Source organism: Protopterus annectens, chromosome 10.part0 (genome assembly GCF_019279795.1).
Source record: "Protopterus annectens isolate FY-2018-M chromosome 10.part0, PAN1.0, whole genome shotgun sequence".
Taxonomy (NCBI): domain Eukaryota; kingdom Metazoa; phylum Chordata; order Ceratodontiformes; family Protopteridae; genus Protopterus; species Protopterus annectens.
Window position 1 is genome coordinate 1,658,423,864 of NC_056744.1, and position 23,999 is coordinate 1,658,447,862.

The 23,999-nt window shown below is 39.7% G+C and overlaps 1 protein-coding gene across 1 annotated transcript in view; it reads right to left on the bottom strand.

Annotated features, from left to right (window-relative positions):
• The window catches only part of LOC122814383 (E3 ubiquitin-protein ligase TRIM39-like), a 175,290-nt gene extending 165,254 nt beyond the window's left edge, over positions 1-10,036 (bottom strand). The window contains exon 1 of the mRNA XM_044086967.1: positions 9,624-10,036. Coding sequence (XP_043942902.1) covers positions 9,624-9,827 — 204 coding nt within the window. The 5' untranslated portion in view covers positions 9,828-10,036. The remainder of the gene's footprint in view (positions 1-9,623) is intronic.
• Positions 10,037-23,999: the final 13,963 nt, after the last annotated feature.

Sequence of the window (23,999 nt, forward strand, 5' to 3'; positions counted from 1 at the left end):
CCTCAAATCAGTCTCCAGTGCTGTGGACGAGGGTAAGGCAGTCCACACAGCCTATCTGGACCTCACCAAAGCCTTTGACACCATCACCCACTCTGGAATCATAGATAAACTTACTAAGCTTGGCATTAATCCCTACATCACTCAATGGGTTGCCAACTGGCTTACTGACAGAACCCACACTGTAAAAGTAGCTGACTCCAAATCCAGCTCCAGACAAGTGGAGTACCTCAGGGTTCAGTCCTGGGACCTCTCTTGTTTGGCATCTACTTCTCTGAAGTACAGACCAACACTAAGGGACTCTGGCTAACAAAGTTTGCAGATGACTGCAAACTGGGAGCCATTATTGAATCCCCAAATGATGTAGATACTATACAAAAGGGCCTTACAGAAACAGATGCTTGGTGCCAGAGCCATGGGCTCAAACTCAATGCCAAGAAATGTATAGTTATCCCCTTTGGGAAAAAACATGTACCCATGAATTATCACATAGGTGGCAGTACACTAAACACCGAAAGTGTGATAAGAGACTTAGGGACACAGGTGGACAGTGGTCTCACCTTCAATAACCACATCGCCACAACAGTCAGGAAATCCTTCTATGTGGCACACCTCATCAGTAAGGGCTTTTCATCCAAAAAAAAGGAGGTCATTGTCCCACTGTACCCATCCCTCATTAGACCCATTATAGAGTACAACCGTCCATTTGGTATGTACCTCTCAAGACATCTACAACAACTGGAAAGGCCGCAGAAATACCTCACTAAAAGAATCACAGGCCTAAAGCAGATGCCCTATGCTGACCGCCTTAAAAAACTCCAGCTATACTCTGTCGCATATAGTCTACTCCAAGGCGATCTCTGCTTAACATACAAGGCCATGTCAAACCCAGAGCTGTTGGACATGCTACACAGAGAAATCCCAATCCCTCAGAGCCACACGCTCCAGGGATCTAAATCTTGTCATCACAATAAACAAAACATGCTGGAGGGATTGGTTCCTGACCCAGAGACTCCCCAGACTCTGGAATAGACTGCCCATACATGTCAAGCAGAGCGCCTCTTTGGCCCTCTTCAAAAGGAACCTTGATGATTGGATGGGAGAAAGGAAATTCACCCTGGGGATCACGTCAGTCACCCTGCTAGACAGGGGTCCAGGGAAGTAAATAGTGTGGGAAGAAATAGCCAGGGAATTTGTTATGGCTAGGCTTGTATAGGCCCTAGGGCCGATAGCTTAGTACCAACCTATGAACTCTAAGCCCCCTCATAAAGTACAGTTGTGTACACTTACCATAAATGTAGATGTTCGAGTGCATTCACTGTTGCAGTCATCACATTCGGGTTATCTGCTTGCAGTAGCCCTAGGTCGGCTTGATTATCAAAGTCTTGGGTCCTGCATCAGTTGCTCTCTTATCTTCCATGATGTCAGGTAGTCAGGGGTATAAAGCATGCAACCGACACCATTACATCAATTGTTCTTGCCTCAGATGTCAGGTGCCCCCTAATGGGAAGCAATTAAATACATATATACAAGGTTACACCTCCAACAAAAAAGCAAATACACCAAAAAGCTTTTAAGCATAGTAAAGTAGAGTAGAGTAGAGGTATAGCCAAAAGAAGTCAGGGGGCTGGAGGGAAGGTGATCAGGACTTCAACAGTGAATACACTCGAACATCTACATTTATGGTAAGTGTACACAACTGTACTATGTTTTTCGTGTTTCACTGTTGCAGTCATCACATTTGGGTAGATTCCCAAAGCTAAGGATGGGAGGAGGAATTTAGATAGCATTAGGACCAACTATAAGGCCCTGCAAGGCTGCAGTGGCAAACCAGCTCTGGATTTAGAAAAAATTGGTAATGCTTGGTGAAAGTATGTACAGAACTCCAGGTAGCAGCTTTTAGGATGTCCCTGGTAGGTACACCTCTGAGAAAGGCTGCAGAGGTAGATGCAGCCCTGGTTGAATGGGGTCTAATCCCCTGTGGGATATGTTTTCCATGGTGTTTATAGCAGAAATGAATGCAATGGCCTATCCACTTAGAAATGGCTTGCTTTAAAATAGCCTTCCCCTCTGCTCCTGCAGCAAATGCCACCAGCAGTTGTTCAGATTTCCTTTGAGGTTTAGTCCTGTCCAAGTAAAATCTAAGTTGTCTGTGCACAATTAAGGAGGGCAGCATCAGTTCCCCTTTGTATTGTGGATTAGAAAAGAAGGTTGGCAAATGAATGGACTGATTAAGAGCCACACTGGATACCATCTTGGGCATGAATGAGGGATTGGTACTGAGGGACACCCTGTCTGCATGAAAGATGATGAAAGGCTCCACTGCTATAAGGGCCTGTAGTTCAGATACCTTTCTTGCTGAAGTAATTGCTAAAAGGAAGGCTGTTTTCCAAGAAAGAAATTTTAACTCTGAACTTGCAGCTGGCTCAAAAGGAGGGAGAGTGAGTTTTTCTAATACAATGTTAAAGGTCCCACACTGGAGTTGGGGCTCTCCTGGATGGTCTTAAGTTTTTAACCCCTCTGAGGAACTGCTTGAGCAGTGGATGAGAGAAGAGGGGTGGTTCTGTGTTGTAATGAGCTGAAATGGCTGAGGCGGCTGAGGCGTGAAATTTGATGAAGGAAAAAGAAAGGCCCTTGTGAAGCATCTCAGTTAAGTATTGAAGAATCTGAGGTAAATGGGGTGCTGCTGTGCCCATCCCTTGAGTTTGGTTCCAGGCACAGAATCTTTTCCATATTTCAGGATAGGATTTTCTAGTACTAGGCCTCCTTGCCTCCAAAATGACATCCAACACTTGTTTACTGAGGGAAGGTAACAGAGATTAGGTAATTAGCCAGGCTGCCAGGTTCAGGGTTTGAAGCAGAGAGTGCAGAATCTGGTTCTCCTGCTGTGACAACAGGGAAGGAGTTTGAGGCAGGTGCCATGGAGCTGGCAGTGACACACTGCGCAAGAGGGGGTACCAGTGTTGGCGTGGCCAGTCTGGTGCAATCAGTATTGTCCTTGGTTTGTCCTGTTTGATCTTTAGTAGTACTATGGAGAGGAGAGGCAGAGGAGGAAAGGCATAAACTGATAGATTTTTCCAGCTGAATGACAGAGTATCCGCTTTCCAAGCTTGTTTGTGGGGAGTCCTTGTGCAGGATTTGTCCAATTGGTAGTTCTGGGGGGAGGCAAACAGGTCTATATCTGGGCTCCCCCATTTGTTTATCAGCATGTTGAAAATCTTTGGATCCAGTTTCCACTCATGTGGTTTCATGAGATTTCTGCTTGGTTCGTCTGCCAGTGTATTTAGTTTTCCTGGCAGGAATTGAGCCTGTGGATGCACTTGGTAGCTCAAGGCTGTGCTCCACAGAGCCAAGGCTAGTCTGCAGAGGGGGTAAGAATGGGTACCCCCCTGCTTGTTTATGTACCACATAACAGTGATGTTGTCCGTCCTTACCATTAATTGTCCTGGAAGAATGTGGTCCGTGAAGGCTGTCAGAGCATTCTGTACAGCTAACATTTCTTTTTGATTGATATTCAGCTGCATTTGACTTGGGTTCCATTTGCCCTGAATGGACTTCCCTGCCAGGTGAGCCCCCCCATGTATAGTCTGATGCGTCTGTTGTTAAGGTTTGGGTGGCACGGGGTAGAGTGAATGGTAGTCCCTTCTTTTGGTAGCAGGCCTCTGCCCACCAAAGGAACTCTAACTGTAGGCAAGGTATGAAAGGGATCATTGTTTCTAGATCCTGAGAATGTTGACACCATAGGCTTTTTAGATACCATTGTAGTTTCCTCATATGCAGTCTTGCATATGGAATTAATAGAATGCAGGCGGCCATGAACCCCAAGGCTTGCGGTATTTGCCTTGCAGATAGCAGGGTTTTTGTGGCCATTAGTTTGAAGTAAGTTGTCAAATGAATTTATTTCTCTGGCATGAGGAAAGCCATTTGGGAAGTTGTGTTCAAGCTTGCCCCCAGGAATATAATTTGTTGACAGGGTACCAGATGTGATTTCTTTTCGTTTATGGTGTACCACAGACAAGTTAACACCTTTTGTACAAATGCCAGATGATTCAAAAGTATGTCCTGGCTTTCTGCCTGAATTAGACAATAGTCCAGGTATGGGTATATTTGAATATTTCTTTGCCTGCAAAATGCAATGACTGGAGCTAGGCACTTTGTGAATACCCAGGGTGCAGTAGATAAGCCAAAGGGCAGTGCAGAGAACTGATAGTGCGTGTAGCCTGCTTTGAAGCGTAGGTATCTTCTGCAAGATTCCCTGATTGGGATGTGCAGGTAGGCTTCCTTTAAATCCAGTGTTGCCAACCAGGCATCTTTGCCTAGCATAGGAAGTAACTGGTGAAGAGTTAGCATCTTGAATTTTGGAATCACCAAAAAGATGTTTAATATAGAAAGGTCCAGGATAGGACACCATGAGTTGTCTTTTCTGGGTACCAGGAAAAGTCTTGAGTAGAAGCCTTGTCCCTTTTCCTGTTCTGGTACAGTCTGAATAGCATTTATGCTTAAGAGAGAGAGTACTTGCTTTTGAGCCTCTGCCCACTGATTTGAGGGTAGATCTGGCCAACTGTTTGGGGTTGGTAACATGTGGAAGTGAAATCTATATCCTTGGGAAACTATATTTAAAACCAATTTGTCCTGCGTAATGAGTTCCCAGTTTTTTGCCTGCAGAGCAATCTTTCCCCCTAAAGGAGCAGTCAGTTGAGAAGTGCTTGGAAATTTTAAAGTTAAGTCACTGAGACAGTTTATCATAGAGGGAGTCTTACTACTCCCTGATTTGGAAGTGGGAGCTCCCCACTGCTTAGTCTTGTGCATACTCTGGGACTGAAGCCTGGGTGTTCTGCTGGTTCTAGGTTTGGACTGAGAAGGCCTGGAAGAGGCAGGAAAAGACCAATTCTTAGAGGCCCAATGCCTACTAAATCTTGGAGGTTGTACTTGTAGGAAGTCTTTAACAGTTTGCATAGATTTAGCTTTTTCTTCCATCTTTTTAAGAACTTCTTATGCTTTGCTGAAAAACAGGTGGTCCTGATTTAAGGGAGCATCCAGCAATTAAGCTTTAAGTTAATCTGGCAAAGATTGCTCCTTAAGCCAAGCATGCCTTCTAAGTACAGACCCAGTGACAACAGCCCTGCAAGATGCCTCTAGTGAATTAAAACCACATTGCAAAGTAAGCTTTACAACCTGTTCAGCAGAATGCATTAAATCCTGTAAAGCCTTACTTTCAGCACAGTCAGGAATCAACATAATTTTCTGTTTAAGCAATCCAATAATATGCTGCTGATACTTTAACATATGAAACTGGCAGTTTAAGGCCCTAATGGCCAAAGTTGCAGAAGTGTATACTTTCTTACCCCATCTATCCAGCGCCCTGGAGTCTCTATCAGAGGGAGTAGGATTTTTGGCAATAGTAGCCTTGATCCCCTTGAGTCCCTGTGAAATGGTCTCAGGATCCGCAGTAGGATTTTTAAAAAGGAACTTGTGAGAGTCAGGAACCCTGTAATATCCATCAGGTTTTCTGGGAGCAGGAGGTAAAGAGTCAGGGGCCAAGCTAGATTCCAAAAAGGCATCATCAACAATGTCTAGTACCAGAGGGATAGCTAAAGGCCTGTGCTGGGGCAGGAGTAAGAAATCCCTAAGCCGCTTTTTAAAATCAGAGTAATCCTGGCTTTCCCAGTGAAAGTGCTCCCTCAGAGTATGCAGGGTTTCATCAAAAGAGAAATCCTCTGGGGGGGGGGGGGGGGGGCAGAGGGAATAGAGTCCTCTGCATCAGAATCCTCATAGGTAGATAAGGGTAATACTGGTCATCAGAGGAACAGAAATTTCAGAATCCTGGTCAGAGGTATCATAAGCAAATTCAGTCCTAGGTCTCTTAGAGGGGGAAGGCTGGCTTCCCCTGATTAAAGTAATAAGGTCTTTATTCATCCTTATTCTTTTTTTAGGCACAGAAGCCTGACCATGCTGTCTGGGCGTCGGTTTTCTAGGCATAGTTAGAGTTTTAGGTCTTGAAGAAGATGGCGTTGGTTTAATATGCAAGTCAGTAGGCCTGAATACACCCTCAGAAGCTGGTGCCTGCACAGCGGCTCCAGACCCATCCAAGGTAGAGACATCTGCAGGTTCCACAGTTGAAGCATCTCGCGGCATACCGGACTCCGAATGGGTCTCAGCAGAGGCCTGCGAATCTGAAGTAGCAGGTATCAAGGGCTGCAAAAGCGCCTCACTGAGTACCGGTGAAATGGCTTAGAAGAAGCATTGTCGACAGCTTTGGACCTAGGTGGCCTGTCTCTGTCTTTATCTTTGCGTTTTTTCGGAATGTTGGTAGTCGGATGGGTTACCGAAGACATATCTGGATAATTAGACAGAGTACCAAAATAGAAGCATAAATATACTGACAACAAATAGTTCATTGCTTAAATAAGGCAAAAAAATGACAGCAAGGTACGTCGTGGTCAGGACCTAGGCAAGGAATACAGTACGAATGAAAATCTTTGTGAGGTATTTGCTTTCCAAAAGAAATACAGTTATTGACTTTTACTGACATCAGTTAAGATCAAGAAAAAGTTTCTCCAATGAGGTACTTAGCTTTAGTTGAAGACTTCGGTTCTGAAACTCAAAAACGAAAATTTCAGGAGTCGGTCGGCCGACCGGCACTTGCGAACTGCTTCTGCTACGGGCACCGCACGGCAAGAAAGACTGATGTAATGGCATCGGCTGCATGCTTTACACCCCTGACTACCTGACATCATGGAAGATGAAACAGCAACCGATGCAGGACCCAAGACTTTGATAATCAGGCCGACTGAGGGCTACTGCAAGCAGATAACCCAAATGTGATGACTGCAACAGTGAAACACGAAAAACATCTAGTACAGTATACAAATGTCAGTAACTCTAAGCCCCCTCAGAACTAGTACAGTATACAAATATCAGTAACTAAGCCCCCTCATAACTAGTACAGTATACAAATGTCAGTAACTCTAAGCCCCCTCATAACTAGTACAGTATATAAATGCCAGTAACTCAAGGGAATGGATGCTTCTCTGCACTCAAGCTTTACAATGTTGTTTCTTTGTGAATATAACTGTTGGGTGCTGTTCTCAGATGGTCATTAACAATTACCCATGTCATACCTTTTTAATGTAAATATTTTAATTCAAAGGACTGTCACACAATGGGCACAATCCCCTGGCCCATGTCATGGCTGAAAAGGGCCCTCTACCTGCTGGAAAGAGAGACAGAATGGCATAGTGATATATGGTTGCACAAGGCTCCATTCTTCCCTTGTTAATGTTACTACGTTCCATCTGTAATCTCCATTCCCTCTCTTTCTTCCATTATGCAGTTATTATACTGCATTTGCACACTGAATTCAAAGTATATCAGTCACATTCTGAAGCAAATGAAAGTAATAAACCTTTGGAGTTGGACATAACCTCTTTAGCATGCCATATAGATTTGGTGCAAACTGTGTGTTTTTTTTTTTATTTTATTTTGTTGATAAGATAACCTCCTGCATTTTTCTCAGAGCTGAAATTCCCTACCATGACATCATGAAAGACTGCACCCATGATGCTTCACTACCTAATGGACAAGATACTGCATTTCTGTGATATACGCATCATTATGAGTCTCTTACTTCCTACAAAGACAATTGGTCAAGCAGGTCTTGCAGGTGGGGCACTGTACATTAGAAATTAGCATATGTGATGATTCAGTAGTGAGACAGCAATATAGGTAAGAAGCTGCTCTACTAAATAAGATGTTTTTGATTACCCTCAGTGCTTTGCATTTATGTGCAAATAATTTACCAATCCTGTCATGACATCATACTTTATGTATGGCAACTGAGAAGACAGTAAAACTAACCAAAAAAGCACAAGTAAATTTACCATGATGAGTATAACTGGAAGTAAAATTAATTGAAATTAACTGATGGTTCTCACGTAGTCCCCACAGTCTTAGCAAGAGCCGCTCCTCATCCTTTCAAGACCTTAATCTGTATGTAAATAAGTTGGAGAGATCAGCATAAAGGTTAACTTTTCCTTCAGTCCTTCTATAACATCCGTTATAAGAACAATGAAGTGGACTGGTCCACACTTACCCATGTGGTAAAACTTGTCCCCAGCCTCCCTACAGACAGGGATCCATTTCCTATGATCTTATCTAATTAATGTGTTATCCATGCAGCTACCAATGGACTCAGTCCAAGTCATTCTAATTTATGTAGTATTTATTCTGTACCATGTTACATGCATTGTTAAAGTCGAAGGAAGCCACGTCACAGGCCTTGTTAAAGTCGAAGGAAGCCACGTCACAGGCCTTGTTAAAGTCGAAGGAAGCCACGTCACAGGCCTTGTTAAAGTCGAAGGAAGCCACGTCACAGGCCTTGTTAAAGTCGAAGGAAGCCACGTCACAGGCCTTGTTAAAGTCGAAGGAAGCCACGTCACAGGCCTTGTTAAAGTCGAAGGAACGTCACAGGCCTTGTTAAAGTCACGCCACAGGCCTTGTTAAAGTCGAAGGAAGCCACGTCACAGGCCTTGTTAAAGTCGAAGGAAGCCACGTCACAGGCCTTGTTAAAGTCGAAGGAAGCCACGTCACAGGCCTTGTTAAAGTCGAAGGAAGCCACGTCACAGGCCTTGTTAAAGTCGAAGGAAGCCATGTCACAGGCCTTGTTAAAGTCGAAGGAAGCCATGTCACAGGCCTTGTTAAAGTCGAAGGAAGCCATGTCACAGGCCTTGTTAAGTCTAAGGAAGCCACGTCACAGGCCTTGTTAAGTCTAAGGAAGCCACGTCACAGGCCTTGTTAAAGTGTAAGCAAACCATGGCCAGAGAACTGCATTAGGTTGTGTTTGATAGGAACCCACACTAGTATTATGATATCTGAAACCAGTGAAGCGTCTTTTTCTAATATGGCCTCTGATGTTTTCCCACTATATAAGCTACTAACCAGCTAGCATCAGAAGATTAAAGGCACTCTCCATTCTCTCTTTTTCTGCCTGTGTGTGTATTTATCTATACACATTATGCATTCACATATACAAGGGTGTAGCTAGGTATACGCAATGTACACATTTTGGAAACTTTTAACAATCTAAAAGCACAGAATGTTAAGAACCGTGTAAACAAATATTTATTGTACCGAGTTACATAAACAAATGCTTGTGTGAAAGGAGATCACCTATAAAAATATTTTTTATGGGTATAAATGGTAACAGTTGAAAATAAGGTGTCCCTTCCTTTATGGCTGGAGGTAGCATTTTGAGGGGGGAGTACAACTTTAAAATGATAGGTGGTGGGAGCAACAACATTAGGTTTGCGTACAAAATGTCAATATCTGGCTACACCCCTGCACATGCATGCATGCATATACGCACCTACACTTAGGCCAGCTCAGCTATTATTACACTTGAAAACAGTATAGCAACATAATTCTCTGTAATAAAGTTTCTCATTGCTTATGCTCCAAGAATATACAAGAAAACTAACTGATTTGTTATTAAGTACTAACAAAAACAATAATATTAATAACAACTAAGCAATACACAAATCCCACATTGAAAATTCAAGGAAAAATGTTAGTACAACCCCTATAAGAACCCTGTTAGCTAAAATTAGTTATCATGCAGTGTCCCTTACCTTATACACACTGATTGCCTCGTGCAGGAATACAAAACTGTGTCTGGGAACACACAGGGCACAGATAAAGGTCTCATCATCCTTACAAAATAACTTCAGCCTCTCTTTATGCTCCCTACAACACTGCTCTGTTCTTCTATTTGTAGCACACAAATTATGCATCTCTTCTTCTTCCCTGCAATCTCCTTCTTGTTTTGTGTACATTCCTGCTTTACTCTCTGGGATCTTTGCACCAAATCAGCCGGCAATCAGTTCACTGTGAAACTCTCCAGGGGAAGTTCCTGCATAAATTCATACCAGGTCAGTTTTATTGTTTTATATCAAATCCTGTAAATAGATGTTCTACAGAAATAGTATCTCAGGCAAACAGCAAATAATTTGCCATACAAAACTCTACTTTATATACTGCAAGCCACATATCTACAACTAACCTTTTTTTTTTTTGTTTCATTTTCACAGCACAGGAAGTAGTAAGTGCTGAGAAGTGACCACCTCCTTTTAAAGGGGCAATGTGAGAGCTCTTCAAATCAGAGATTAAAAATATTGCACTCTAAGTTCCTTTTTATTTAGGCAGTCTATTTTAGAAACTTGTAGTACTTTATTTCTCAAATTCAAAGATCTGAACTCAAGATAAACTCTACTACATCTGTGGGCTAACTAAACTTGTTACATTTCCCTTTTCTATAATCCCACTTCCGTTTCTTTGCACAGACACTTAGCACTTAACATCATTCCCAGTTTTAGAGAGAAATTCTTTCCACTAGACCCACAAATAGCTGCTTTGTTTCTACTAGAATAAAATATAATGTTAATGGCCTTGTTCTAGATTCAGAAACTGAGTGATAGATTGAAAAAGGCTTTCACCGGGCTACATTATTTCTGTGATTCAGGTGAGGTTTTGTAGCACCATGAATAATTAAGTCAGTCAGCATGTTATGTCAAGCCGCAAAGCAATTTAGTAGTTAACCCTCACTCAGCAAACCAGTAGATCTTGTAACCTGATGTTCTTATGATGTCAGGGGAGCAGCACCAAACTGCTCTGTAAATGTGGAACTAGTATATTTATTTTATTACAAGTTGTTGCTGATTTTTCTTTTAGGTGCAATCAGAAGCTACATTAATGAAATGCATTCCTTCACAGTGTACTACATGCACAAATCTAGAAAGCAGTGTTTCTTGTTGTACTATTCTGAGTGGTACGGTAGCCTGACCTTTGGTTCAGATTACACATTATTAATTGTGAATCACTCATATCACCACAAGGACTTACGAATCATAATTATTGTTTGCTATGCTGCAAGTTGCTTATATTCAGCAAACTCAGGTTTCAGAATCACAAACGTTCATACTGCCCAGTGTTTAGTTACAGCTACTCCTTGTGGCAAAGCAATCATTTTTTTCTGAATACCCTGCTGGTGTGGCCTGTAGCTGCCTTAGAACTTGTCTTTAGATACATAGAAAGTACACTGTGGATTAGGAAAGGCCTTAATACTTTGATATATTTTACTTGTAGTTGCTAAAGCTAGACTTTAACAGTTTAGCAGCTTGCTTTTGTTACATATATCAATCCATGACCTATGCTTCAAAGCAATAGTCTTGTAATTTTGGTAGTAATTCTACTACAAATACAAACACCTACATTTTTCCAGTGTCCACATTATCCTTGTCATGGTCAGAGGCAAGCCAGAGCCAGTCCTTGAACTGAACAGGTATAACACAGAGAAACTAATCCTGGAGTGGACAGGATACCAGTCCATGACAGAATGTATACATACATACTCACAAATACGCACACACACACTCATGCATAACACACACACACACACACACACACACACACACACACACACACACACACACACACACACACACACACACACACACACACACACTGACATGAGACATGCACATCTACAGGCAAGTATTTGAGGTCTAAAAGGGGAAAACTGATGCAACAAGTAAAAAAAAAAACAAATAAAGACACTTGGGATAACATTCAAGACTCCATAAAGAAGTTACTCTATATGGCATCTGACGTGGAGAAGTAAGCATTGTGAGGCTGCAATACTAACTGTTGCACAAATATACTACCCTCTGCAACACATTATTTTATTTGGATATTAATACCTGGGTCCTATAATGCATGGTGTACTCTAAGATGGGTATGCCTGAGTAACAGACAAACATAAATCCTAAATAAAATGACAAATAAAAGAGATAACCAGAACATGTCAGATGTTTACTACAATTATACATGGATAGCATTGCACCTTGTAAACAGAAGAGCCAATCTGCATGTTGGATTTATGTTTTCATATGAAGAGCCTTGAAGTTTAATTAATGCCATCCATGACATAGTTTTATCCAAGAGTTTAAATGAACTTTTCTGGAGGCAGAACTACAGTTTTTGAAAAAAGAGAAGCTGCTGTACATACAGCTAAGAGTGCAAGCATATCTGATTGGGAGTTCCTTCGACCTGAAAGTGAAGGCATTGTTACATAATGCTCTGAAATCATGCATTTCTTTTACATTATTCAGAGTGTTCATGGAGTTTAGCTTAGAATAACTTATGAGAAGTCTGACTCATATCTGCATTGACTTTTTCCAAGCTGTAGGTCAGCTCCAGGGTGAAGAGGGATAAAGCCCATACCATGTCTATGTGAATGGGTTCAGACAGGGGCCTGGTCACTGGGGAGCCACATGAGAATGAGAGAGAAATTATGAGACTTAATCCTTCTTCCATCTCAGGAAGGCCAGTGTAGGTCATTTTGGCAACAACTGTCAGCATGGTTCCTGGCTGAAATAAAAAAAAAAGGCAGTGACAGAGACTTTAGCGAGCATGGAGCGTGTAGGTCAAAGTGCACGTGCTCTGTGCTGTATCTTTAAGAAGCATGTCAAAGACGTAACATGCATGTATTAATGTCAAGCATGTGCCATTCCTAGTGCCATTTTGAGAGTGCAGCCAGAGAGTGATGTGTTTGTATAAACTAAAGCTGCTTGAACAGAACCCACAAAGACTCTACTATTGTGTCCAAAGTAGGAGAGCGACATGGTGTCAGAACTGGGATCACAGAGAATAATATTTGGAGCCATGAGGTACAGAGATGACAGTGAAGGTAAACTAAATGAGCATGAAAAAGAACCAGAAAAGAATCAAAGGTAATGAGAATTTGCACAAACTACTTATTTTATTTAAAAAAAGGTACAATAGAGCATTACAAGGGCACAAACTGCATTATCAACAAACGGGAGGCACAAAACATTTCTTAACTAAGGGAAATGTTTAATATAATGACATTTGACAAAATGATCATCAGAAAAGTAAAACAAGCATGTTTAGAGTAAAACAAGCATGTTTAGAGTAAAACGAGCATGTTTAGAGTAAAACTAGCATGTTTAAAGTAAAACAAGCATGTTTAGAGTAAAACGAGCATGTTTAAAGTAAAACAAGCATATTTAGAGTAAAACGAGCATGTTTAGAGTAAAACGAGCATGTTTAGAGTAAAACGAGCATGTTTAAAGTAAAACAAGCATGTTTAGAGTAAAACGAGCATGTTTAGAGTAAAACAAGCATGTTTAAAGTAAAACGAGCATGTTTAAAGTAAAACGAGCATGTTTAGAGTAAAACGAGCATGTTTAAAGTAAAATGAGCATGTTTAAAGTAAAACGAGCATGTTTAGAGTAAAACGAGCATGTTTAGAGTAAAACGAGCATGTTTAAAGTAAAACGAGCATGTTTAAAGTAAAACAAGCATGTTTAGAGTAAAACGAGCATGTTTAAAGTAAAACAAGCATGTTTAGAGTAAAACGAGCATGTTTAGAGTAAAATGAGCATATGAAGAGTACAATGGACATGAAAAGAAATTAAACGAGCAAAACGATTATAGTAAGGGCAAAAAGGGCACATCAAGTGTAAATAAAGCAAGGCAACTGTATGTTTTTGGCAACATGCTATGTTTTAGCATAACTACAGCTTTGTATTGTATTAAGGGCATAACTAAAGTTATTCAAAGTATCTCAAAGTGTGTAAAAGTGCTTAACAGTCTATGCTTATTACAGTGTATGTATTCCAAAGAGTTTATTGTGTGCAAAGTGCAACTATTTTGTCAAGTACAGTCAAAGTGTAGCCATTTCGAACAGTTTATTGTGCTGGGTATGTCTATTTGCAAAGTGCCGCCATTACAGAGTGTTTCTTTCACTGTAAAGAGTTGCCCAGCAAAGTACCACCATTTTGGGGAAATTTTAGTATGCTGTGTACAATTTATTCGCAAAGTGCAATTACTTTGAAATGTTACTGACTCTGAGCTTCTCTTGCCCAGTTCATTCACATCATGAAGTTATTTGAGATGTTGCTTAAAATGTTGATAAATTGCTTTAGGAAGACAATAATTTCAAGAGTATTATAGTGCCCTAGAGGCGTATTTCACAAAGTCCAGTTACACAGAGGCTTGCATCGTGCAGTTGTTTGATATGTTTCTTATACTGATAAGAGGTGATTTCTTGCAATAAAGTGATTTCAACAGTGTTACAGTGTCTGAGAAAGTTGTTTTGCAGAATAAGCCCAACAGCGTAATTTCAAAAAGCCCCAAATCATAGTTTCTGAAACACAAAGTTACAAAGACTGGCATAAAATACTGGCATATGTGTATGTGCATGTGTTCATGTTTATTTGCAAAACAGTCCACTGGTATGTGTTAATATGGCAGACAAATTTTGAAAGCCCTGACCACTTGCATTTGATCAGAATATTGCAGAGAATTGGAGAATATTTGAGCAAGAGTATGATATTTTTATACAAGCAGCTTATTGAGATAAAGATGCACGCACAAGGCATTCATTTTGTTAAACCTACAGTGGATATCAAAAGTGTGGCTGTGAGAAAGATCTTGCTTTGTGACAGTGATCTGATGCTGCCATAGAGATTTGTCAGATCCATGAAGTGACAGAAAAACATACAGGTATGCGTGCAAGTGACAAGAGCATGGGTTCAGAAGACTCCAGAGCAAATGCAGACAGCATGCAAAATGTGGCAAACAGAAGTAGGCCTAAGCACATAGCACCCACAGCCCCTGCTGGCTTACCAGGGAAACCATGTAGCTTTCCAGCAAGTTCTAAGACTAGCTCAGTTAAAAGAGCAGCCTTAGTGCAGTACAAGAGTGAATCAGCAAAACCCAAGTCCAGCTTTATTGTTAACTGTCACAATTGTGGTGCAAATCATGAGTCTAAAAGAGAGAAATGTTTAGCATTTGGTCAAAAATGTCACGAGTGTAAAAAATGGAACCATTTTCAAAAGCTTTGCAAATCAAGTAAAATCCACACAGTTGTAAAAAAAGGTCACACAAAAAAGTGAGTTGATCAAGTAGAGACACAACAGTCAGCTTTCTATGTTGATGGTATATCAGTGCTTGGTGAAAGAGCTGATACTGTGAATTTATTGGCAAAGAGCAAAGTGTTTTGTACTGTCTACATCAATGGTAAATCCCCAGAGCTTAAAGTACACACTGGTCCAAAGTGTAATGCTATATCAACAGACACATTTGCTAAAGTGAGAGCTAATGAGCAACTCAGTGGGGCCAGTAGTGTGAAACGTTGCTTATGGATGGGAAGAAATTTAAACAGAGGGCTCAGTGATGCTTTCATGTTATTTGGCCAAGAACTGCTACAACTTGTTATTCTATGTAGATCAAAGGCCAGTACAGTCTTTATTGGGTCTCAAAGACAGTTTCAGAATGAATCTGCTTTCTTTTACCAAAAGAAGTTCATCACATAAGTGCATCTCCTAGTTCCAAATTGTCTGAAGCCATTTTCTCAGAGTATGCAGATGTTTTCAGTGACAAGTTGGGCAAACTTCCAGTTGTGTATTCTATGAAATTAGACCCAGAGGTCAATCCAGTGGTCAGACTGTCAAGAAAAGGTCTGATAGCTATGCAGAATAAGGTCAAGGCTCAGTTGGATAAAATGGTGCAGCAAGGTGTAATTTGTCCAGTTACAGAACCAACTGAATGAATGTTGTCTATGGTAGCAGCTCACAAAAAAGGCTCAGATGAAATCAGAGTATGTATTGACCTAAGAGATTTGAACAAAGCATTGAAGAGACCATATCATCTAATGCACACAGTCAAAGAGGTTGCAGCTCTAATACTGAATGCCACTGTTGTTTCTGTTTTAGATGCAAAACGTTCATTTTGGCAAGTGATGCTTGATCACAAAAACTCATTACTAACCACTTTTGGTACCCAGGGGGGTAGCAATGGGCACATTGTGTGCCAAGTCTTATGCAAATATGGTCATGGCACAATGGGAGGAGGTCCTCATTTTGAACAGTGACAGTAGACCTTCTCCACATTTGTATTATTATAAACGTTTTGTGGATGATATATTTTTGATCTGGCAAGGAGAGCAACAGATATTTGAGGAGTTTTTGGAATATATAGAACACACTACTAATTTTTTTAAATTTACCATGCAGAAGTCCAGAGATCATATAGATTTTTTTTTGGATATTCATCTGTATTATGAAAAAGGAGCAATTAAGGCAAAGGTGAATAAGAAAAAGTGTTGGACTAATAATTTGCTAGACAGATCCAGTATGCACCCTAACCATGTATTTGAAAGCATTACTAAAGCACAGTTTTTGTGTCTCAAGTTTCTGAAATTGACTGTCACAATTCCATATAATCTTACTATGGATGGTAACATCCACCCAAACCCTGGCCGGCCCCTACTGATCACTCCGGCATCCCGACCACCTCTTCCCTTAACACCCACACCCTAAATAGTCCATCCAACTCACTCCTGATTAGCCATCTAAATATTAGAAGTATAAATAATAAAATCCATCACCTCCATGCCCTACTTGATCACCTCTGTCCTGACATTCTTTATCTCACTGAAACCTGGCTTAAACCATCCACCTCAGATAATGAGATTACATCACCAGGTTATAATATATTAAGAGCTGACCACACAACTAAGAAGGGGGTAGCCGTCCTATATAAATCTACACTAGAGCTGTCCATTGACACTCCTCAAACAACTAGAAAGGACAAGGCTGAAATTATTACTACTAAATTGCAAATCAATAAAAATAAATGCATATATATTGCCTGTGTCTACATCCCCCCCAGGTAAAAACATACAAATTCTTAAGGACATACTAAACTGGGTGGCAAGCGGTTACCCCCAAGAAACCATTGTTCTAGGGGATTTTAACATAAACTGGCACACCTGCTTCTCAGAACCCCCTACTCAACATATTAATCTTTATGGTTTCACACAAGTCATTATCTCCCCTCCCAGGATAACTAAACCTAAGGATAAAGAAACTATTCTAGACTGGATCCTTATTAATGGTCAACCCGAGATATATAAAACTGGAACCCTTCCTGACAGCAAAAGTGATCACTTTCTCACCTATATTATCAGGCAGAAGGCTGGAATCCCTAAACAAACTATCTATAAAATAATCAGGAATAAGAAAAACTTCAACCTTACTAATTTCAAAACTGACCTCAAACTTTGCAACTGGTCTGCCCTCAGGTATCTGCCACTTCAGGAGTCTGTAAAATAATTTAACAAATTCTTATCCATCCTAAACACCCATGCTCCAGAACGCTCAATTAGAATGAAAGCTAAACCAAACCCATGGCTTACAGCAGAAACTAGGCAAACAAATCTTAGTTAGGAACAAAGCATGGGCCACCTGGCGAGTCACTAAAATCCTAACAAACCATCATACTTACAGACAATTAAGGAATGATACTAAAAAATCTGTCCGATAAAAAAAAATCACTATTGCCACCTACAACAGATACACCAAAACAAACCACAGAAATTCTGGGCAGGTCTAAACAAGCTTCTCTACCCAGGACAACCCTCCACCCCATCCTCATAAATTTAAAAACTAACATCCCTGCAGAAGTCACTAATTCCTTTAACAACTTCTTCATTGAAACCATCCAACAACTAGCTAATAAATCATTCCCCAATGTACCTAATCCAACTGCCATCACACCCAGTACCCAAACCATCTTTAAACTTCAACCAGTCTCAATCTTAATTATTCAAAAACTAATTAGTAAACCAAAACCAACCACCCTAGCCGCAGACCTCCTACCTGCACAGTACCTACAAAAATCAGCTGATGCGGTAGCCTGTCCAATATCCATTCTAATAAACAGAACTATATCAGAAGCTACCATTTCCACTATCTGGAAGATTTCCCACATTATTCTGCTCCATAAATGAGGCAGTTCCACTGAACTCTCAAATTACAGCCATCTTCCCACACCTTTCCAAGGTCTTTGACATGGTAAACCACCAACAGCTCTTGCAAACCTTACAATCAAATTCCCTAGATACCCAGACCACACAGTGGTTTAAATCATATCTGAACAGTAGAGAGCAGGCAGTCCTTTGGAAAAATAACGTATCTACCCTTCTACCTATCGCACTCGGAGTTCTCCAAGGATCCATCTTAGGACCCCTCCTATTCTCCTTATTCATTAATGTCTTGCACAAGGTTGTACCACAAGCTACCTGCATTCAGTATGCCGATGACTTGACCCTAATATGTTCTGCCACATCCCCTGAAGAGCTATTGGCTTTATCCCAAAGTATGTTAATGCAGTTGAAAACTGGCTCCTCTATCGCCATCTTATACTAAATCCCCCAAAAAAGAAACTGCTGCTGTTCTCTCCATCTCGCAAGTCCTCCACTCTAACCTTCTCTATTAAATCAAGGGATGATACTATTATCTCACTAGATCCCGCTACTAAACTCCTAGGAATAATAGCTGATAATAACCTGAGGTTTGACCTGCATATTAACCATACAATTAAAACAGTTAATAAAAACTGGGTGCACTATACAGGGTCAAACCCTTCTTAACTCCTCTAACCAGAACTACTCTTGCTCGCACACATCTACTCTCTACACTTCTCTATGCCTCTCCCCTATTCACAAATTTCAGTAAAACTGTCCTAAATAAGAACACAGTGTGCTATAATCACATTGCCAAATTTGCAACTGCCTCTGCTCATAGAACTCACCATTGCCTTAACCTAAAACTACTAGGATGGCTTGAATTACCTAATCTACTCCTGATCAACCAACTAGTTATAGCCCACAAGATCCTTTACCAGCCAGAACACACACCTGATCTTAAAAGTCTCATCAACCCCTATCAGAACCTCAAAACTCTCAGATCCTCCAACAAAATGTTAGCTCTCACACATAAGGCTAACAACTCAGACAGGGATACGCTGTTTTCCAACTCTGTTGGTAAAACATGGAATTCTCTTCCTGCATACCTAACCTCAGAACCCTCTTCAGCCCTATTCAAAAAGAATTGTATTCAATACCTCAAAAAACACTGGCTTTGTCCTTGCTCCACCTGGACTAAACTCTCCCCCCTCCCTCGGTGCACCCTTAGAGGTCTTCCTGGCCTTTCCCTAAGGGTCTAGCCAGATATCTCTGAACAAACCAACTGAATAAGTAAGGACTAGTTCCTCTCCTTGTATATAAGCTGCAAAGATCCAAGAATTGATACATAAAGAATAAGGAATTGTTTAATGCTTGTATTGAAACCTGGAAGTAAAGTGTGTGTGTATATATATATATATATATATATATATATATATATATATATATAAAACAGATTTTTTATCTTGATTGTCTCTAATTTGATAATGTGTAACATGTAAATGTGTACCAGTTTTACTTATACTTATCTGTCTTGTGTTGATCTGTATAGAGCTTTTCTCCCCGGGCCTCCGCTGAAAATGGACATATATCCAGTTGGACTATCCTGGTCAACAAATGTAAAATAAAAATAAAAATCTAATTTAACAAGTGATGACAGCGTGTTGGACAGGATGGTCAAGGCTGTAACCACCAATTTACAAAACGGGGGGTATTCCTCTAAATTGTGCACCAAGTATGCTTCTGTGGTGCATTCAGATAGAAAGGGTAGGGCTAGACCTCATTTTTCTAAGCGTCAGGGAGATGAGTTAAACACTACTGAAAGACAATATAGCTAACATACTATCCAAACTCTGTCTACAACTTATTGTACATAATCATTCTTATTCAATTATTTTTAGCTCTAAACACTACACTCTAAGCACTGCCTCAGGTTTGAAACTACAACTGTATAACTATGGACCACATTGTATATAATGTATATTTCTCATTTTAGTTTAGTACCATTGTAATAGAATTGTATCTTACTGAGGAGTTTTTCTCCCCAGGTCTCTGCTGAAAATGGGCCACTAAGCTCAGTCAGACTAACCCGGTCAACATATGTAAAATAAATCAATAAATATGTCAATAGATTGGCCCTGACATACACCTCAGATAACAAACAGGTTATGGATATAATTAGGAAGAACTGGCATATTTTTCTATCTGATGATCGTATACATGGATTGGTAAGCGATCGCCCACATATAGCCTATAAGAATTGCAAGTCCTTGATACGTAGGATATTTTATATCCAACAGCATGTGCAACCTCGATTGGCCTCCAAGAGAAAAGGCACTTACAGTTGTAGGCACTGTAATGTACAATACATGGCCAATGAGGCAACATTTATATATTTTGACACTGGAAGTAAGTATGAAATGCATTTTTATGCAGATTGCTCTACTCAGAATGTTGTATACCTTGCCATTTGTAGTGTATGTTGCTGTTTTTATGTAGGGAAAACCAATACAACTTTGAGGGAGAGGTGCGTGAACATATATATAAGATTAGGAAGCTGGATTTATCAGTAGCTATGGACAAGCACACTGAGGAGACTGATTCCACTCATAGTTTCAGATTCCTCATATTACAATATTTGAATATGAGTATTAGGTTAGGAAATATGACTAATAAGACTGAACATGGAGAAGCAAAAGTGGATCATAAGACTCCAACTCCAGGTTGATTGCAAACATGGTCTTAATGAGAGCGTCTGTCTCAAACCATTTTTAGTAGACAGACCATTAGTACGGTGATTGATTTATAGATCCATAACAATTGACACTCACATTGGATGTTATTTTATACATCTTGTTTTGTCCCATTTAAATATTGGGAATGGGAGGGTGCCAGGATATGCATTAATTTTTAGTAATGAAACCTGTGCATTTTTCCAGTGTATTGAGGTGTCATTAGAGAGGATATATGGCCGAAAGGATGGGCAGTGTAGTTTTCTCAGTCGGGAAGTTTTGATCAGTTTATGAATACAGATATTTACTTTGTAAATGTATTATGTTGTTATAATAGGACATAGTTTATTTATAAAGTAACTGCAGTTTAGCTCTTTATTCAGTCTGAAGTGATACTGTGACATGTTTAGAGTAAAACAGTTGTTCTGATATGAATCATGTCATGTTACGATGACTGAATTTTAAAACATATTGTTGGATCATTTGTAAAATATCTGCTTTTGTAATTGTGCTGAGTTGCCTCCAGAGGGCACTCTTCCCTTAAAAGTGACTGCAGTTTAGTCTTACTTAGTTTGAACATGAAGTAGCAGAGTTGTCAACATCAGATGCTACATAGCCGATTTGGCATTCATCATGTTCTTCTGCAATGAGGGAGTTTCAGATTAAGTTTTTAGATTTATTTTGCCATTATATTGTGAGTTTTAATTTGCGATGCATTTTTAAGAATAATACTCATGGTTTATAGGACAAAATTTAGTGAAGTTTTAACTTGGATGTTAGGCACATACTGAACATAAAAATAGTTTTTTATACATTTTTTTGATCAATAGTTAACTTTCAGCTTAGCTTTAGAATGATGGTTTTTGAACGGTAATTTATATTTGCTTGATAATATTCATCAGATACATAACGTAGAGTTTTAGGATCATGTAACTTTTTTTTACTCATAAAATTGGTTGTTTAACAGTTTTAAATAGGTGCACAGATTTTCATTAATGTTTTGTATCTGAGGAAGCATTGTGCAAACAATGCAAAAGCGCTTATACTTATTAAAATTAAACTTTTTATCCTGCTGTGTGTATCACCTCCTGGTTCTGGATATCATTTACTTTTCTTACCCTGTTTGGCAGATAAAGATTCCTAAGGATGTCATTTGGAATAAATTCTGCAAGTGAAGTCTTTCAGCATGCCATGGAGCAAATGTTTTCAGGTTATCCTTCTGCCACAATAGTAGATGATGTATTGGTTGGAGGCAATGATGAAGCAGAGCATGACAGAAACCTAAAGAGAGTTCTAGACAGAACACATGAAGTAAACTTGAAGCTAAATCCTCTGAAGTGAAAATTCAGGCTTCCACAAGTTACATATGTAGGTCATTTGTTTACCAGTGCTGGTTTGAGACCAGATCCAACCAAGCAAGCAGCTATCCTTGAGATGTGAGCACCAGACAATGTTCAAGTTCTACAGCATTTCTTTTCAATTATTTGGGCTAGTTTATACCAGACTTCAGTGATTTGACAGCACCTTTAAGAAAGCTAACATGCAAAAATGCTGCATGGTCATGGTTGGAACACCACCAGAAGGCATTTGAAGACCTTAAGCAGGAAACTGTCACCACACCTACATTAAGATACTATGATGTGAACAAATCAGTCACGCTTTCATATGATGCTTCAAAATTTGGTCTAAGCACAGTTACACTTCAAAAGGGCCGACCAGTAGCCTATGTATCTAGAACACTTACTCAAACTGAGATGCCGTATGCTCAAATTGAGAAAGAACTTTTGGCAATAGTATTTGCATGTTCCAAGTTTCATGATTATATTTATGGTCGAGCTATTCAGCCTGAAACTGATCAGCAACCTCTAGTTACTATTCTAAAAAAGCCTATGCATTCCGCTCCAGCAAGATTACAAAGAATAATGCTCAAATTGCAAACGTACAACTTCAAAATGGTCTACACAAAAGGCAAACTACTCTTTCTGGCTGGTACCTTATTCAGTTCACCCAGAAATATGATGGAACAGCTTGATGCAGAGAATTCTGACTTTGATGTGATGGCAGTGCATAATTTTTCCACCACTAGGCTTAATGAGTTAAGAGGTCATACTAAGACTGATCCAATTTTGCAAAAGCTCAAGCACTACATTAATGTTGGATGGCTGTCAAAGCAATCTAGTGTACCATCTGAAGTGCAAACTTATTTTCTTTACAGAGATGAAATGTTGATGGAAAATGGCATTATTTTCAAAGGTCCTAAAACTGTTGTTACTGCTTTCTTACAACAAGAATATACTGAGATTTTGCATCATGGTCACCCAGGTTCCACATCCACTAAGAGAAGAGCAACAGAATTAATATTTTGGCCAGCATTACTGAAAGACATTCATAAAGTACTTTCTTCTTGTTCAGGTTGCAATAGTACTAGACTGCATTTGCAAAGAGAACCACTTCAGCTAAGTTAAGTTTATGAACTACCTTGGTCAACAGTAACCACTAATATCTTTGACTGGAATAATCAACACTACTTAGTACTGGCAGACTCTTATTCAAACTGGTTTGAGATTGACTTACTACCTAACTTAACATCCACTACTTTTATTACTAAGTTGAAATGTCATTTCTCAGTTCGTGGTAGTCCACACAAAGTTATTTCTGACAATGGTACTCAATTTACTAGTCAGTTGTTTCAGACATTTGCAGATCTGAGCAAAAGCCCTTGTGTGTGTGTGTGTGTATATATTTGCACGCAGGTGCTAAATCCTACCAGCTTCCAGCAATGGGGAGTTTACATAGGAACTAAAAGTCAGATGATCAAAAGTAATGTCATTCTGTAGGCTATACCAGAGATAATCTTTTAGATATTATTTTGAGAAGTCTCTTAGTGAGACTGAACATTTTGTATTCTGTCTTGGGCTGACAACAAGAAGGACAGTTCACCACATCATCTGCCTTGCTCTATTAAGTGAGTTGGGAATAGTATAATTCTCTTAGATTCAGTCAGAAATATAGTGAAGATTAGTTTAGATTTTTTTTCTTTATTTGTCTGAGTCTGTCCTGCAATATAATTTTAAATATTTCCTGTGGTTTTGAACTCTGATGTCATTGTGAATATATATTTAGTATTGTCTTGTTATTTTATTATTTATTATTAAATATATTTAAACCTTTCATTGTGGCTGATCTTTATAGAGATATCTATGTTTTGAGAGTATTTGCATATTCATTCGGTGATACTGTATGAGCCACTCCTAATAGCTTTGCTCTTGGTCAAACTAACATTTGTATTAGTATTAATATTACACAGTAAAATTGGGTACCCTTTTTTAAGGGTCTTAAAGTAGCTGGTAAGAGGTTCTGGTGGCAGTGGTAACTACTTTATTGTCTGGGCAAAGAGGGGCCATAGCTAGTAAAGCTGTGCCAGCCTTTCCCAGGTGTGTGTG